General features: G+C 34.2%; 1 protein-coding gene and 1 pseudogene across 1 annotated transcript; both read left to right on the top strand.

Annotated features, from left to right (window-relative positions):
- The first annotated feature begins 1,561 nt into the window (after positions 1–1,561).
- On the top strand, positions 1,562–4,916 carry LOC107060454 (RNA-directed DNA polymerase homolog; annotated as a pseudogene).
- Positions 4,917–15,405: 10,489 nt separating this feature from the next.
- On the top strand, positions 15,406–15,708 carry LOC107060453 (uncharacterized). Its single transcript, XM_015308412.1, has one exon. The coding sequence runs from the start codon at positions 15,406–15,408 to the stop codon at positions 15,706–15,708; it is 303 nt and encodes a 100-aa protein (XP_015163898.1).
- The last annotated feature ends 3,344 nt before the right edge of the window (positions 15,709–19,052 follow it).

The following is a 19,052-nucleotide window of genomic DNA, read 5'->3' as shown; positions in this document are numbered from 1 at the left end:
TGGACCCAGTTTCATGCTCTATTTTTGGAGAAATATGTGCCTAGGACTTTGAGGGATCGCAATAAGGATGAGTTCATGGCTTTGGAGCAAGGGGGTATAACTGTGACTGCTTATGAGGCCAAGTTCAATGCTTTGTCTAGATATCGTATTCAATTGGGGACTACTGAGGAAGAGATAATCCGGTTATTTATTAGGGGATTAAATTCTGAGTTGCAAGTATTATCTGTTCATATGACTTCTGCAGGAAGGAGCTTCAATGAGGTAACAAACTATGACAAGAAACTGGAGGGGGGGCAGGCGAGACGGTCAAGCTAAGGCATGGGCAAAAAGGGACAAAAACTCGGGTAACTTTGAAGGTTCTTATTCCAAGGGGTTCGGAAGACCAACAGTTGCAGCCAAGCCAATTCAGTCCGCTATGCTCACCTCTGCAAGTAGTTACTCGGAAACTCCATCTAATAATTTTCAGGATAGCCAGGGAGTCGCACCTTCGACGAGTGGCATACCATATTTTGATCATACTTGTTTCAACTGTGGAGAACATGGGCATATGAGGAGAGATTGTCCCCACCCACGTGTGTTTGAGTCCGTGCAGCAGCAAACTAGAGTAGTGGTACCCACGGGAAATGGTAATAATAGTCGAGGGCGTCCACAAGGTGGGCGAGGAGGTAACCAGTGAGACCGTGGAGGTAGAGGAAATGGTAATGCAGGCAGAGGTAATGTGCAACCAGGCAGGGAAGTGGTTCGTCAAGATGATATGGCTTAGTGTTATGCCTTTCCGGGCAAGAATGAGGCAGAAGCATCTGACGCGGTGATCACATGAACTATTCTTGTCTATGACCGGATGACTAATGTGTTATTTGATCTAGGTTCTACCTATTCTTATGTATCTGTGCGATTTGCCTCAGAGTTTGATATGATTTGTGATATACTTGATGCGCCTATCCATGTTTCTACCCGAGTTGAAGAGTCAATCATAGTTACCCATGTCTATCGTGCTTGTCCTATTTTGTTTATGGGTTTTCAGACTTGGGCTGATTTTGTGGTTTTGGATATGACTGACTTTGACATAATCTTAGGCATGACTTGGTTGTCCCCCTATTACGTTGTGCTTAATTGTAATACTATGTCTATAACTCTAGAAATTTCGGGAAGGAAAAAATTAGAGTGGGAAGGGGTGTACAAGCCTAAGCAAACTAAGATCATATCCTCCATTCGGGATAAGAAATTGATAGGGCAGGATTGTTTGGCTTATTTGGCTCATATTAGGGATGTTGAGATTGAGGCTCTATCTATTGAGTCTATTCTTCTGGTGTCAGAATTTAGAGAAGTGTTTCCTAATGACTTGCCTGGTATCCCTCCGGATAGAGATATAGATTTCTGCATTGATTTACAGCCTGGTACACGCCCCATTTCTATTCCTCCATATCATATGGCTCCGGCGGAATTAAGAGAGTTTAAGGCTCAAATCCAAGAGCTTCTTGATAAGGGCTTTATTCAACCTAGTGCTTCCTTATGGGGTGCCCCAGTTTTGTTTGTTAAGAAAAATGATGGTAGTATAAGAATGTGTATAGACTACCGGTAATTGAATAGGGTCAATATTCGAAACAAATATCCTTTGCCTCAAATAGATGATCTTTTTGACCAATTGCAAGGTGCATTAGTTTTCTCCAATATTGATCTAAGGTCTGGCTACCATCAGTTGAAAATTAGGCCTGAGGATGCGCGCAAGACGGCGTTTAGAACCCGCTATGGGCACTATGAGTTTTTGGTTATGTCTTTTGGTTTAACTAATGCGCCTGCACCTTTTAGGAGTTTAATGAATGTGGTGTTCAAGCCATTTCTTGATTCTTTTGTTATAGTCTTTATTGGTGATATTTTGGTCTACTCGAAAAGTTAGTGTAACGACCCTAAAAACGAACTAGTAAAACTAGAGCCTCATATGTGAGTTTGGAGTGTTGTTTAAGGGCTTAAGGGGTTGATTAGCTAGTTGATTAATCATCTTTATAAGCTAGCTATCAAGACCTTAAGCTAGGTCATGAAATCATTTAGAATCGAGACCCTCAAAACAGTCCCCTAAAAACAGTTTTTTGTTTTAAGTTAGGTGTGAGGGTCAACTTTAAATGGTTATATCTTTTAGCTCAAAGAGAATTAGGTGGGCCATTACATATCCTATGAAAGGTCTTGGAGTCCTCTTTCCAACGCCACCGAGTTTGCCCAATTCCGACCTTGGAGTAGAAGTTATGCCCGAATATTAAAGCACTGTCAGGCTGCAGCAAAGGGCGAACTAAGACGGGAAGGGGCAAAAATTTTAAGTCAAGACTTTATGGGTCCCTAGTCCTTTTCCAAAATTGACCCTATGCTATTCTTTTCCTTTCCTAGCAACTATAAGACCTTTTTATGACCCAATTCCTTTCATTTAAGTCACTCCTCTTAGAATTAAAAAGAACCCACCTCCTCTCAAATATTCCTCTCTCTACAATCCTCCATTTTAAAAAGGGTCAAGAACTTGGAGCTAGGGCTTGGTTTGAAGGTGGTTTCTTCATCAATTTTTCTTGGGAAATCTTAACAATGGTATGGTGACCCTTGATCCTTGATTATCTTTCCTTCAAGGAGTCCATTAAAAAGAATTTCAAAAGTCTTCAAAGAACAAAACTTCTATTTTCTATTCTAGGTATAGGTTCATGGGAAAAATGTTTTCGAAGTCATTATATTGGTGAATTGAAGTTCTATTTATGATTTTAAGATGATTTTTATATGAAACTTCTTCAAGAACCCATGTTTTCATTAAAAGCCTTGAATTTGCTTATGAAGTGGGTTTAATGCCTATGATTTAATGTTGATGAAATTGTGTTTAGATCGGATTGTATTGTTGATTTATATGGTTTTGTATATCTATTTATGATGAATTGTTGGTATATGGATGAATTGAGGATTGTGGCCTTATGGGCAAATTATGGGTGAATCACCTTGTGGTGATAGAATTGTTGGGAATTGAGTAATGGTTATTATGGCTTTGGAGGATGGTAAGTTGACTTAATCTCATATTATTAGTAGAATTGTTCTTGATGATGATCCACTTGAAAGGTGGAGGTGTTTACTTATTTTGTACATTGTGACCATGGCCTTGAAGGCATAGTATGAGAAATTGAAGTGTTATCATGACATTGTATGAATGAGAGTTCAATGAAGATAATGTGATCATGTTATGAATGTAAATGTGTTACTATTGAAAGATTATTTCTCAATTTGACACTCATGAATGTTGATGATAGAATATGAAGGATTCTCCAATTTATTGCATATCTCGAATTGATAGAGCTTGTGCATCCTTTTCTTGTTTAAATGATTATATTGTTGGTTGTGGAATCCTCGAATCGGTAGGCTAGTAGCACCCTTCCACTCATGATAATAATGAACCTTGGAATCGGTAGGCTAATGGCACCCTTCCACACATGCTTATAATGTACCTCGGATCGGCAGGCTTATGGCACCCTTCCATTAATGATAAGTAATGAACCTTGGATCGGTAGGCTAATGGCACCCTTCCACACATGCTTATAATGTACCTCGGATCGGCAGGCTTATGGCACCCTTCCATTAATGATAAGTAATGAACCTTGGATCGGTAGGCTAATGGCATTTCCTTAGGCAACTAGACCACCTCTTTACGGTGTGGGGACTTATGACACCGGATTCCATGACAAGCTCTCATGGTCTATGTCGGTTAAACGCTTACTTCCCATCATGTGAGATTTCATTATGGTTTCTTGATAGGTTCTACAAAGTGTAGGTAGTAGTATGGGATGCTACCTATACATTGCACGAGTAGGCTTGGAGAGGGTCATAGTGAGTTTCTCTAAATCCTAATGTATGTGACGTAAATGTGCCCTAAATGAGGTTATTAAAGAATGTTGGCTCTCAAATGCTTAATATGAGATGCATGCTATACTTGGGTTATATTATGAGTTATTTTCCCTTCTCATGTCTTATTAATGATATACCTCTTATGTATGAATATTGTGCAAAGGTGAAAGAAAGGAATGATAAGTTACTTTAAGTGACCTAATTGTGGTGCCTTAGTATGGATGGTGGTATGGGACGCCATCCATACATTGCACGAGGTATAGCATAAGGGTTTCTTGAGGTGAAGGTCCAAGGTAAAGGTTTTCATGTTGATATTGTTTAAAGGTGATATTATGACTTACTTGATGTTATGCTTGTCTTGTATGTCTTTTATGCTATTGTTCATGATATTTCAAAAAGGTGGCATAATGCATGGTTTCTAACTAAAATGTCCCTTTTAAAGCATGTTTTGCATGGTCATCATACTTAGTACATTTTGTGTACTAACCCATATTCTTCATATTTTTACTATAAGTGTAGGTTCCGGCAAGTGATCCCTCCTAGCTAGTTTGAAGTGTTGGATTGCTTTCCTCCAAGACTTGGTATGTCCTCATGGATTCGAGGATAAGACTTTTAAGTTCTTTTGTTCATGTAATAGACACTTTTAGTTTTGTTTTGATTGTAAAGGGCCGTGTCCCTACTTATGTTTTTGTTTGTGTCTAAGATGGCCATGTGAGACTTAGACTTCCGCTGTGTGTTTTTAAAGTTGTTTTAATGAAGTTTAAATGTGTGGATGTAAATAAGTTTTTTTATTCCGCACTATTTTCATTATTGAATGCAATGAATGACTATGTGGCTCGTATAAGACCCCTTCGGGGTCGAATACGCCATGTTACAACTAGGGGGTACTCTCGGGTCGTGACAACAAAGGTCTTTGAAGGCTTGTAACGTGTGAGGAAGAGCATGTCAATCATATGCAGATTGTTTTGGGCGTTCTTGGTAAACAAAGGTTGTATGCTAAATTTTCTAAGTGTGAATTTTGGTTAACTTCTGTTGCATTTTTGGGCATGTAGTTTTGAAAGAAGGGGTAAGGGTGGATCCTCAAAAGATTGAGGTGGTTATAAATTGGGTTCGACCTTGCTCCGTGACGAATGTTAGGTGTTTTGTGGGGCTCGCTAGCTATTATCATCAATTTATAAAAAACTTTGCTTCTATTGCCACTCACTTGACTAATTTGACCAAAAAGGAGATACCAATTGAATGGACTGAAAACGGTGAGGAGAGCTTCCAAAAGCTCAAGACTCTCTTGACCACCGCACCTATTCTAGCGTTACCGGTGGAAGGTAAGGATTTTATAGTTTATTGTGATGATTGTCATTCTGGGTTGAGCGCAGTGTTAATGCAGGATAATAATGTTACAGCCTATGCGTCGCGCCAGTTGAAGGTGCATGAGAGAAAATGTCCAATGCATGATTTGGAGTTGGGAGCGGTAGTATTTGCACTTAAGATCTGGCGACATTACCTTTATGTGTTAAATGTGAGGTTTTTTACTGATCATCGTAATTTGTAGCATGTGTTCACTCAAAAGGATCTGAATTTGAGACAACGAAGGTGGATGGAGTTACTTAAAGATTATGATGTCACCATTCAATACAATTCGGGTATGGCTAATGTAGTGGCAGACGCTGTGAGTCGGAAGGTGGTGAGTATGGGTAGTTTAACTTGCCTAAGTGTAACCAAGCGGCCTTTGGCTAAGGAAATTCAGACCTTAGAGTCCAAGTTCATGCAGTTGGGCATCTCAGAAAGAGGTGGGGTGTTATCTAGTATTATAGTAAGGGCCACATTCATTGAGAAGATCAAGGCCAAACAATTTGAGGATGAAAATTCGGAGGAGCTTAGGAAGAAGACTGCAAATGGTAAGGCACAAGAGACCACTCTTGATGCGGATGGTGTGCTCAATTTTAAAGGGAGAATATGTGGTCCTAGAGTAGATGACTTGATTGAGAAATTGTTGGCAGAGTCTCATGGTTCGCGATATTCTATCCATCCGGGTGTGACCAAGATGTATCGAGATTTGAAGCGAATTTATTGGTGGCCGGGCATGAAGAAGGATATAGCGGAGTTTGTGGTGAAGTGTCCAAATTATCAACAAGTGAAGTATGAACATCAAAGGCCTACAAGTTTACTTCAAAGAATGTCAATTCCGGAATGGAAGTGGGAAAGAATAGCCATGGATTTTGTGGTTGGTCTTCCCAAGACATTGGGAAAGTTTGATTCTATTTGGGTAGTGGTTGATAGATTGACCAAGTCAGCGCATTTTATTCCGGTAAGAACAGATTATAATGCTGAACAATTGGCTAAAGTTTATGTGAAAGAGATAGTGAGGTTGCTTAGGGTGCCCCTTTCTATCATCTTAGACTGTGGTACCCAATTCACATCCAAGTTTTGGAGGAAATTACATGATGAATTGGGCACACAACTCACTTTTAGTACAAGCTTTTATCCACAGACGGATGGACAGTTAGAGAGGACTATTCAAGTATTGGAAGACATGTTGAGGGCATGTGTGATTGATTTTGGAGGGGATTGGGTTAAGGTACTACGCTTGAGTGAATTTTCTTATAATAATAGTTATCTCTCCAGCATTGATATGGCACCATTTGAGGCATTATAGGGGAGGGGATGTAGATCACCAATAGGATGGTTTGAGGCTAGTGATGTGAAACCTTTGGGGTTGATTTAGTGAAGGATGCTCAAGATAAGGTGAGGAGTATTCAAGCTAAACTTTTAGCAGCTCAGAGTAGACAAAAGAAGTATGCGGATCATAAGGTTAGAGATATGACTTTTCAAACCGTTGAAAATGTTCTTCTTAAGGTATCACCCATGAAAGGGGTGATTAGATTTTGCAAGAAAGGTAAGCTAAGTCCTAGGTACATTGGTCCATTTGAGATTCTTGAATGTGTAGGACCGGTGGCGTATAGATTGGCTTTACCTCCTAATCTATCGGGTGTTCACCCGGTATTTTATGTGTCCATGTTGAAGGGATATCATGGTGATGAGGATGACATCATTAAATGGGACTCAATTATGTTAGACAAAGACCTCTATTATAAGGAGGAACCGATTGCAATTCTTGATCGTGATGTGCAAGTTGAAGACCAAAAAGATTAAGTCTGTTAAGGTTCAATGAAAGCATCGTCCAGTTGAGGAACCTACTTGGGAGACCGAGAGGGACATGCGAGACAAGTATCCCCAATTGTTCGTCGATTCAGGTACTACTTCATTTCACCTTTAGCCTGTTTTTCCAAGGTTGTCACTCGGGGAAGAGTAATGGGTAAATTGGTATCTATTGTAACGACCGGGTTCCGTCGTTATAGAAAAGCCAACGGGGAAAATTTTTGGGTCGGAATTTTTTTTGTAGTAACTTGAAATTTCCCAACCTAGTCCAGATTTGAAAGAAATCTTAGTCATTAAGGTGTAGGGACATCTGGTAACAATCAGGTGATTTATATATAATTCTGATTACATGAGGGGATAGATAACTCGTTAGGGAATCCGTACGACTTTACGAAATTGAATTCGGGCGAGTAGAACTCCCGAAATCGATCTTAGTGTAAAGGGTATTTTCTGATCGTCATTGGTTAGAGGTGTGTTGTGAAATGGGGGTCTTGGAATTCCTTAAATAGCTCATTGGTTCCGTGCAAGCCACTTTAGCGGGATTGGTGTCACTCAGGCAGGGGGCGCTATGGCGGGTTCGACGCGACTTAAAGTCGTAAATAAACCCTTAAATGACCTTATTTGGCACTTTTTGATTTTTAGAGCTAAGGAACGAACCCCAGGCTACTCCTTCTCATTTTTCACCTTTTTTGAGGCTAAAGGTAAATGTTTCACTCCCCGAATCCATTTTTCGATCCGTAGAATGTAATAGAATGGGGTGACTATTGATGGGGAAGGATTTTGTTATAGATTCTATGGTGGAAACAACCATAATTTGGATAATTGGGATCCTGGGTTTGATCTTGGGTTCATAGAATTGTTAGTATTTCGGGTAATTAGTGATTGTTTATTGATTCCCGTATTATATTGATTGTTTGTAGACCAAGAACAAGCGAAACGAATTCGGCAAGTAAAGGATCAAGATTCTTAGGATTTCAAGCTTGTTTCGAGGTAGGTGATAGTTGTGCTTCTATGATTGTGTGATGTATGTTTATTCTTGCTTCATTATGATACGTGTATGTATATGAATGTTGCATTATTGATTACACTTTTTGTAAATGAGATAGATGAATGATGGTTACCATGAAATCAGGATGTAAATGTATGATCTTGATGATGTACTTGTGATTGTGAATGTGGTGTGTGAATGAGATCGGTTGCCACGTTCCGGCATAATTATGGGATCGGTTGCCGCGTTCCGGCATAATCATTGGATCGGGTACCACGTTCCGGTATGCTAACTGTTTGGGTTTGGGTTCCATGAGAGGACCAATAACTTGATATAACTGTGCTATTTGAGAATTGTGAAACTGTACGGGTACAACATTATCGTATGCTAACTGTTTAGGTTTGGGTTCCATGAGAGGACCAATGACTTGTCATAATTGTGTATCTTGAGAAAATGTGAAGTTGTTCATTGTTCTTATATGTTGGTGATATTGTATATGTTCGATACGTGCATCTGATTATATTGTAGTATTGACTAATGTATGTTACACTTAGTGGGATAGCCGTGTCATCCTACCAAAACATTGTGGTTGTGTACTGATACTACCATTTCTCTTATTTTTGTTAAGTACAGGACATCTTCAAGCGTCCACTGACAGGCCTCGCTAAGGAGATCAGTGAACGTCGTTCGAATTCAAGGGTGAGCCAATTCTTCTGGGCTGCCATGAGTTCTCCTTTCGTCTGTCCACCATTTCCGGACTTAGACTATGTTCTAGTTAGTTGATTAGTTCATTAGATTGGGGTTGCATCCCTTCTTGTTTAGACTTGTTGAACTTTAGATGTTTTGGTACATTGACTTTCAGGTTCTAGGCATTACTTCTGCATTGTTAGTTTATTATTGTTAGACTTTTGTTAGAGTTTATGGGAACTCTATTTATTTCCTTAGTATTTAACTTGCATCTGTACCTTAAATGCCTTAGTTTTGGTTTAGTTGCTTTGTTTGAGTTGTAGTAGTGGTTCTCCCACCGGAGAGTTAGTGTGGGTGTCAATCACGACGGTCTTGGTCGTGACAACAACAAAACAGAAAATGTAGAAGGATTTATTCATCATTTAGGTTTGCCTTCATCAATTCAGATTGTTGACATTTTTTCTGATTTTTTATTGTTCATGTTTTTCTGATACATATGGGTTCAAATATTTTAATGTATCTAGTTGATTTTGATGCTTAAATTAATGTATTATTCGTTTGTTTCACCTTTATTATACATTACAATTTTATAATGTACAATATATCGTTTTCAAATATTAGTTTTGATACCTAATTCTAATTTATTAAAACACAAAATAGTATGTATCACGTTTATAGTTATGAATCTGATACACAAATATTACCAATTTCGTTATCTTTTACTACCGATACATACAATTAGCCTTATTCAACTAGTAGAAGGCTATGTATCGGTAGACACTATCAAATATTATTGTTTGTATCATATTCATAGTTATGTATATGACACATAACTTTGTTATGTATATAACATAGTTATGTATCATAAGTTGTGATGTATCGCTTGTTGTTAAGTATCTGCAACATTGTATTATAAATAAATGAGTGTCTATCATATTCATAGTTTTTTGTATATGATACATAACTATGTAAAATTGTCGATTTTTTTTAATCTATTTCAATTTAGGAGAGATTTGAGAAAAGAAAATTTGAAATTTGAATTGTTTGGAGATGTTATTTGGAAGAGATTGACATCAATTTGATTTGCATGATTTGGAAATTGACATTTAATTTTATATTTAATTTTCTTTTTAATCTCAACGAACTACTTGTATAATGTATCAAACGTGATGTATCCGGAAGAATGACATGTATCCGAATGACAACAATTTTAAGAGATTTTTGTAAATTTGAAAATAGTAGGGATAAGATGTAATTTGCTCCTTACACTATGGGATTCCTAAACAAATTACTAATTTTTAATTCATACGAATGTCCATGTGTGAATTTTATATAAGTTAAAGATCAATTTAACATCTCATAAATATTAATAAAAATATATTTAGAGAATAAGGTCTCTTATTCCTTTTTTTTTTTAAAACACTTCAGTATATCTTTAGTATTAGAATATCTAAAAGAAAACGTTACTGAATATGCATATTTGATCAATTTATTTTTATTTTTAAAAAAAAAACTAAATCACTCTAAGTATAATCTAAAATTGAATGAACCGACTCGTTTACCATATTAAGACAATATGGCACCCACAACCTTCAAATCCTAGATCTGTCTCTGTATACGAGTGACATATAAATGAGATGGATAATTAATGTATACTCTCCAATATTTGATCTGTACTATTATAAAAGAAAATAAATCATGTTTTATGCTCATTTAAGTTCTTAACATTTTATTTACTTTTTCCAATTGGGAGTTTCTCAATACTTTCAATTTTTTATTATCATTAACATGAAGAGATCTGCCTGCATCTTTTATTTTTAGAGCAACGAATTCTTCTTCCTTGAAGGAAGATGCATTGGTACCCTCAATTATTTTTGCCTTTAGGCCTAATCATAGGTATGTACCAACAATTGTGTTTCACTAATTCATTTAAAAAGTACTTTTCATAAGTGAATTGTGTTCGAGTGATCTTTTAAAAAAAATGCTTTTGAGCGTCAAATTACGAAAAAGGACAATTATTATTGTACTTATAATACTAAGATTATTTTAGAGAGAAAAGCTATTTCAAATTCCTATTATAAAAAGTTGATTAAATTTTTATTTTTATTAAATTAAATTGTACACATTTAAATTTTCAATCAATATTATACCTTTTTTTAATGGTTGAAATCTTTAATTGTTATTTTTTCTCTTTTCCCTGACCTTACAAAAATATTGCTATTATCTTTTTTTTTTTTTTTTGTAATTTTGTAAAATTATATTTAAAATAATATGTAAAATATAAAATAATCATATTTTATACTAAAAGTGGGAAGCCTCAAAGTTAAAAGTTGAAATACCATTTTACCCCTACACAAAATTAAAATATAATAAAATATATACTTAATTAAATAAAATAATAATAATCAATTATTATAAAGTAAATTCTTCCTATGAAATATAATAATTTGTATGTTCTAATCTTAGCCTACTACTTAATTGAAATAATTTTTAATCTTTTCATACATGTAGTCTTTTTATCTTCTTTATAAATTTTATCATTTTAAAAGTGGGGAGATATTAAGTCTAACCTTAAAAAATAAAAATAATCATAAGAAAGTATTACATTTATTTTGAAAGAAAATCAACTAAGCTTTCTTCAATTCTCTTAGTTAATTTAAATAACTTAATATAGTAGTATCTGACCTCATGAAAACGTGTATCTTTTGAAATCCAAATCAAGTTCACTTAAGTAATTATTATGTCATGCCTCGGAAAAGTCAAAGAGTTGTATTTGAAGTATGTAAATTAAATAGATACATGTACGTATTTCATCTTCCAAATTAATTTATGTTCTTAATTAATATTTGTCTTTAATTTGTTGTAACTCTTGACCTTTCAACTTTGTAAGTGAATCTTCATATTCCAAAGCTATATTTTTCCCATAAACACAAATCTTTCAATAGTATTTCCATAGAAAGATTTATATGTCATACAATGGAAGACTAGAGAAGCTTTAATCAAGTGAAGAAAATTTCAAGACAAGAGGATTTGTGTCAAAACTATAAAACATAGTGTGATTATGGGGATGAATAACACTTCAATTACTAGAATATCGGAGCTTGATGTATTTGTTTTTTACATATTTGCCGAGATTAGAACTATGATAAGACCCCTCCATTTATGTAGTTGAATGTCACTTCCGTTAACTTGTCTTCCAAGATTTTTAACTCTTTTTTTATGGTCAAAGGTTGAATGTTTATTACTATAGCTTTTTTTCGATTTGCATTATCAATAAAAGGAGATTGTCTTAGAATTTTTCTATTTTCGTTGATAGCCTTATTCTAAGCTTGCTCTTGTGATATTTTGTTTCTTTGTATTTGTAATTTCATTTCAATAATGTATATGATGGAAGGGCGTATTTTCCCTATAGAAAATAAAATAAATAGAATCGTCATAATAGTCCATAAGGCATGTAAAAACATACAATTGATGCCTAAAAGATATTCTAATTTCAAATTATTAATAATACATTTTTTGCACCTTTAATTTTAAATATTTGTAGAGAATTATTCTTATATGTGCTTGTGGATAAAATTTATATTTTTTTAGACAATATTTATTAAAATTATCATGAGATCCAAATCCCAAAGTAAAAAAAAATGATACACCAAAATGCTTAAGAAGTTAGAAGATCTTCTAACCTCTGACTAAATATTGCTCCTATTATATTCTTAACAAAAAAAGTAAAATATATTTTTAACAAACTTATTATTGTAAAAATATTAATATTATCATTTTGTCTCTTCACTAAATTAAAATATGTTTTATTTAATTAAATATTAATATTTTAATTATATAATTACAAAATTTTAATACCAACTGTTGCATTTTAATTCTTTACTTATTTCCTTCTAATTAAGTTACCTTAGTTATGAATTTTTAAATTACCTAATTACAATCTACTTAGTGAGAAGGAGAATTTCATCTTCTACAAAATACTAAATAATATTAAAATATTTTATCTTCTTCAAATGTGTAACTATTAATTTAATTTCAACATTTTTACTCTATTCTATGAAACAAGAGAGACATTTTAAGGAAGTTAATCATAAGGACTGTGCCTCTATGTTTGTTTTTGCTACTTTATTTTGTCTTTTAAAACAAATATAAAATTTATATATCAAAATTATAATAAGGGGAGACTAAATGCAAAAAAGAGTTTCTTCTTATGAGTTAACTATACACTATAAATATTTATCATTTTACTTTTCATATTTTTGTAGTAATTCAAATATAATTTTAAAAGAAATTATGTAATTTTTAATAATTCATATTCATTGTTATGGAGTACACGTGTAACACACATGTCTAGATACTAGTAACACATAAACGTAAAATAAAATATAACATTTATTATGTAAAAAAAAACTCTTAAATGAAAATTAACCAAACTTATGAGATATGTTAATTTTTAATTAATAAGAGATACATTGTAAATATGTTTAAATGAAAGGGATATTTTAGTCTTGAGAAAAATAATTTTTGTTTCTGCTTCTCTTTTTTTGAAGGAGTAGATATTATTAGCTTCTTTCCAAAAGCAGAAAAACTGCTTTTGCTTATATTTAAAAGCACTTCTACTGATTTGCCAAACACATAATTTTTCAATAAAAGTTTTCTTCTCAAAATAAGTGTGTCTGGTTTCCAATAACAATACCAAACATGCTCTTAGTTAAAAATAAATAAAAGATACATATCATGTAATCAACTAACTCTATCTCCCTCCTTTGTTCTTTAAACTCATATTTAACTTAAAGAGAGGGACACTACTGTATTTCAAAACCTGAATGTCGGTAATGAACTTAAAGAAGTAGACAAGAACTTGGAGGATCTTTGTGCAAAGGACAAGGTATAAGTTGCTGGCATTCTAATACATACAGGGGTCGTTTGGTAGAGTGTATTAGCAAAACTAATGCATGTAGTAGGTGTGTGTATTAGTAATACCTTGTTTGGTACACTTTTTTATGTCATATATAGCTAATGCAACACTATATTGTGTATTAAGTTGTGTATTACTAATACCAAGTAATTCTAGGTATTAGTAATACATAGCATTTTAACACTTGTATTGGATTATATAATTATAAAAGTACCCTCAAAGCCTTTTAAAAAAATATTTTCCATAGTACTTGTTTTAGAAACCTTTCATCTTCTCTGTACTTTGTCAATGAAAAGTCAAGAGCAGGTTTCTTCTTCCTTTTGCTCAATCAAACATTGTTTGCTCATCTTCACAAGGTTAGTACTCTTATCTTTCATTAAAATCTATATTTTTCATTATTATTTGATTTTTCTACCTCTATTTCACAATTTAAGTATAATTCTTTCTCTATCAAAATCAACGTTTAGAGTTTGCCAACCATTTTGGAATGCAATCAAAGTGTTCTGTTAATTTTAATTTAGCAAATAGTTGTGAAAAAGTCAGTCCAACATTAATAGATTTGATGATGAAATTTAAGTTTAGCTTTTTTTTAATATACTTTGAGCTCATCTATTTCACTCTTTATATGGTCGAAAATTTAGGAATTTATGCACATAGATACTTATTTAAAAGCTTTATATGTATTCATTCTTATTTTTATGGCAAATATAGGTTTTTATTATGGATCTTTCAACCATTATCAGGTATTGAATATATTATTCTTGTGGAGATATTGTTTCAACAAGTTCTTGTTCTCCTTATTTGTCTTTTCATGGCTAGTCATGGTCATTCTATAAGAAGACGATGTCGAAACAAACGTGAGGTTAGGTATCGTATGAGTGTTCGAGTCCCGAAAATCATTTCTCACTTACACTATATCATAAATGATAATGGTAGTGTATGTATCGATTCGTTAAGAATGGATAGAAATGACTTTTACACTTTAGTTCTCTTAACTAAGGATATTGGAGGTCTGGCTGATAGTAAAAGTATGTCAAGCAGCGAAAAATTAGCAATGTTTTTAAATATCTTGGCTTATCATGAGAAAAATAGATCCATCAAGGTTGATTATATTAGATCGGGATGGAGCGTAAGACTGGCTTTCAATGAATGCTTGAGTGCTATTCTCAAACTAACTCCATTGCTACTTGTTAATCCTAAACCGGTACTTGAGGATGAGATTGAAGATCGATGGAAATGGTTTGAGGTAGCTGAATTGTTGTTTAACATCTTTTAACTTATATACAAAATATATAGTTTAACAGTTTTAGAAAAATATTATATATTTTGAGATAACACTATAATTTATCTTAAAGGGTTGTTTAGGTGCACTAGACGGTACTTACATTCCCATTAGAGTTCCAATCCAACACAAACCAAGATATAGAACAAGAAAAAGAGAGATATCAACTAATGTTTTGGGAGTTTGTTATAGAAATCTCAATTTTACTTCTGTGTTACCTGGATGGGAAGGTTCAGTTGCCGATGGTCATGTATTACGAGATGTTATAGTACGAAGGAATGGTTTGAAAATTCATGAGGGTAGGCATTTTATATGCTTTAAAGTTACATAATAGAAAGAATGGTAGTAGTAACTAAATTATATGTTTATATTATACGTAACTATTATTTGTGTGACGGAGGATATACGCATGGAAAAGGATTTCTTTCACCTTATCGAGGTTATAGATATTGGTTAAAGGATTGGCGCGACGATACTACATCGCCTTGATGTAAAGAAGAGCTTTTCAACATGAGGCATGCTAGAGCTCGTAATGTAATTGAAAGGGCATTTGATTTGTTGAATGGACGTTGGGGAATTCTTAGAAGTTCTTCATGGTACTCGGTTAAGGTTCATAACAGGATCATTAGTGCTTGTTGCTTGATTCATAATTTCATTCGTAGAGAGATGGAAGTGGATCCCTTAGACATTGATATAGAAGAACAAATGGAGTATCAACACGAGAATATTGATGTTGTTGAATCTTCGGAGGAGTGGACCACTTGGAGGGATGAGTTGGCTCAATCAATGTGGAATGCAAGATTTAATAATTGACATATTGCTACATTTTGAACTATATTTTTACTTGTTACCTATAGAACCTTTTTGGACTTCATTTGCTCTTTAGAACTGGCCTAGTATAAATTTTTTAATTGCCTAAAACTTCTATTTTTTTGTGACCTTAATTGCACACCCTTATGTACTCTTCACATCTCTTTTGTTGTATGCTTTAGTTTATAGTGAATCTTATGATATTTGGTTCTTCCTGATTTTTTTGATAATCTGTCGCACAAGTTCTTACAGGCGAAATGAATAGTCAAATATCATCAAATAAGAAATAAAAAAATTGAAGCAACACAACACCCTGAACACGAAGGACATGGATTCCAGAAGAAGAACAAACTCTTTTAGACAAGCTTAAAGAGTTGTGTGCTAATGGTTGGAGAGGTGATAATGGAACCTTTAGACCAGGGTACTTGATGGAGTTAGAGCGCTATATACACAAATATTATCCTAGAAGTGGATTGAAAGGTGAACCACACATCAAAAATAAAATGAGTTATTGGAAAAGATGCTATGGAAGTATTGCTTTGTTGAAGACTCGAAGTGGTTTGGGATTTCAATATAGTGATGAAACTATAATAGTTGACGATCCAAAACATTGGATTGACTTTATAAAGGTAATTAATATATTTTTGTTATTTCATATGGTACTTTCCTTATTAGTTACTTTAATTATTCATAGTTGATGTGTCTTTGAACTACTGATCAAGTAAATTGTTATCATCACATATACAGTAGCATCCAACCTCTCTCTAGATCCTTTTACAATTAACTAATATCATATTGTTCTATTTTAGTTTTTAATTTTCTAGATTGATCCACAAGCCAAGAAAATGAATACTAAGAAATGGCCACTGTTTGAGGATTGGGAATAAATCTTTGGTAAGGATAGGGCAATAGGACAGTTCGCTGAAGGGCCGCTAGATGCTATTGAAGAGATTCAAAAGAGTCAAGCTCCACAACATTCTAATGACATGGGTTTGGGATTTCCTATTGATGCTGATCTTGATGATTATGATGAAGAAGAAAATGCTTACAATAGCTCCAAAGTTGGTACTGAAGAAGCTGAAAATGCCAGTGGACAAGGTGAATTTGCTAAAGCTGAAGATTTCACCGAACCTAGTTCATTTACTGGAGCCAAAAATGTCACTGGACCTAGCGTATTTAATGAAGGAGAAAATGTTGCTGGTTCTGAAAATGAAGATGCTGGATCCCGAAAAAGTCATAAACAAGGTGAGTATTCTAAAAGATCATCTTCTAATGTTAAGGAGAAAGAGAAAAACAAGAAAAGGAAAAAAAATAGTAGAGGATGATAGTGAGACATTTCTTAAGGGTATGATGGAAGTTATGAATAACTTTACTGAAAGTCAAGACAAAAGAATTTGTTCCTTGATTGAAAAGATGGGGGATCGTGATCAATCTGATGTTCGTGGTCAAGTTTATTCTATCCTTGAATCCCCTGTATTTGAGTTGTACACCACAGAGCAACGTATAAAAGCTGCAATGATTCTTTGTAAAGACGACAAAAAGATGGAATTATTTTTATGTATGTGTGAACATGATCGTCAGACAATGATGTGGATGGCTGTCCATGATAAATTTTGAAGTACGGTGAACTTGTGATATAAGTGGATACACTAGTTTAGTAATTTTTGCTTGAAATCACTTCAAATTGTGACAACAGTGGCATTTTTTGACACATCCGGTTATTAATGTGCGCATGAGCATGTTAAATCTTTTTGTGTAACTATGTTTTATATAGCTGTCATTACAGCTCTTCAAAATTTCGTGTAGCCATTTAATTTTGAGATTTGAAAATGTAATTATATAGCTGTCATTACAGCTCTTCAAAATCTCGTGTAGCCATTTAATTTTGAGATTTGAAAATGTAATTATATAGTTTCTATGACAGTTCTTTAATTTGTCTTGTATTTCGGTCTCTGTGTTTCATTGTTAATTTCTATGAGTTGAAGAATGTGTGTGATGGAAGAGGTGAAGAACTTCGCTTCTTTCGCCCTGCAACATACTGAATCTCCATTAGTAGGCGTGATTTTATAAAGTTTTGAGAAGTCATATGCAAAGTTATATTTGTTTCCTATAGATACAACTCTGATGAGAAATTGGCATTTGTTTGATAAAGGACAAACATGGCCGATTTCTATCTCTCTCTCTCTTTTCCTATTGATAAGTCTGGTAATCCTATGTTTCTCCGTCCATACAGTATCATGGAAATACTTCTTCACTATTTTAGCTAGTTGTACCTTATGCATTGGGGCTCCCTTTCTTAGCTGCTTGAATGTGGATTACCTTCTTCTAAAGTATTTAGCAGTGCATTTATGGATAGATATGTAAATTGATCATTGTGCATTTTAACAACCGAAGTCCAGTAAGAGCTAGTTCTCCTCTATTGCAGCAAGCAGTCTACGAATTGTATTAATGGCTTTGCTCTTACCATTTTTTTTGGGATAACCTGACTTTGCTCTTAACTATATGCAATATTTTATGCGGAAATTTTGTCAAGGAAAATGTGTACATGGCCAAGATAGTTGAGCCAAAATTGAGGCTGAGCTTAGCAAGATATGTGATCGAATTTTGAGCCTTCTTGAGTTCCATTACCTACTGTGTTTGAACCATGCATCAGTTGACCATTAGGGATTGCTCGTTTATAAATAAAAAGTTAGTTACCACTCGAAGCAGTGGCAAGTTGGGTCTGCACACTCATACAAATGTCACTTTGCATTGGATCTGTACACTCATACAAGTCTAAGAACCTGCTCGATTGAAGGATGAGCCCTTTCGCTCGATTGATATTGAGCTCTAACAATTGTTAAAAGGATCTCAAGTTGATCAAAGTCATAAGAGTCTCCTTCTCTCGTTCCCTTTCGCTTCTAATACTTAGCAGATCAAATTTTCTAAACTTGGGAATTTCGTTGGACGTATTCAATTCTTGTGAGGAAAACATATGGATAGAAGGTAAACTGAATACAATTTTTTTGAACAACTAGAACAATAGATTGTGCAGCAAACTAATTTTCCTATAACATACGCTAGCTAAGAGTAAAGCTACAATACGGTGTTTCATTGACCACTAAGGAATTGAAGTTGTTTATCTAGCTCTTTCACATAGTTAATTGCACCACTAACAATTGATGTTTGATCACCCCTTTGTACATAAGATTCAGGCATGAGAGTACGGAGACCAGAGAGGTACTCATTCATCTGTTTTCGACGATTTCGTTCAACGGCAATGTGTGTAATTCTTTGTTTCTCAATCTCTTTGTCATTCTTCTCTGTTGTTGTTGTTCTTCTTCATGGTCTAGTTGTACTACTAGACA

Source organism: Solanum tuberosum, unplaced genomic scaffold, assembly GCF_000226075.1.
Source record: "Solanum tuberosum cultivar DM 1-3 516 R44 unplaced genomic scaffold, SolTub_3.0 scf00084, whole genome shotgun sequence".
Lineage (NCBI taxonomy): Eukaryota > Viridiplantae > Streptophyta > Magnoliopsida > Solanales > Solanaceae > Solanum > Solanum tuberosum.
The sequence above is the reverse complement of the archived record's forward strand: the minus strand, read 5'-3'. Positions and strand labels throughout refer to the sequence as shown.

Bases quoted from the DNA above. Each gene is read 5' to 3' on its own strand.
- LOC107060453 (XM_015308412.1), top strand. From the start codon at position 15,406: ATGAGGCATGCTAGAGCTCGTAATGTAATTGAAAGGGCATTTGATTTG.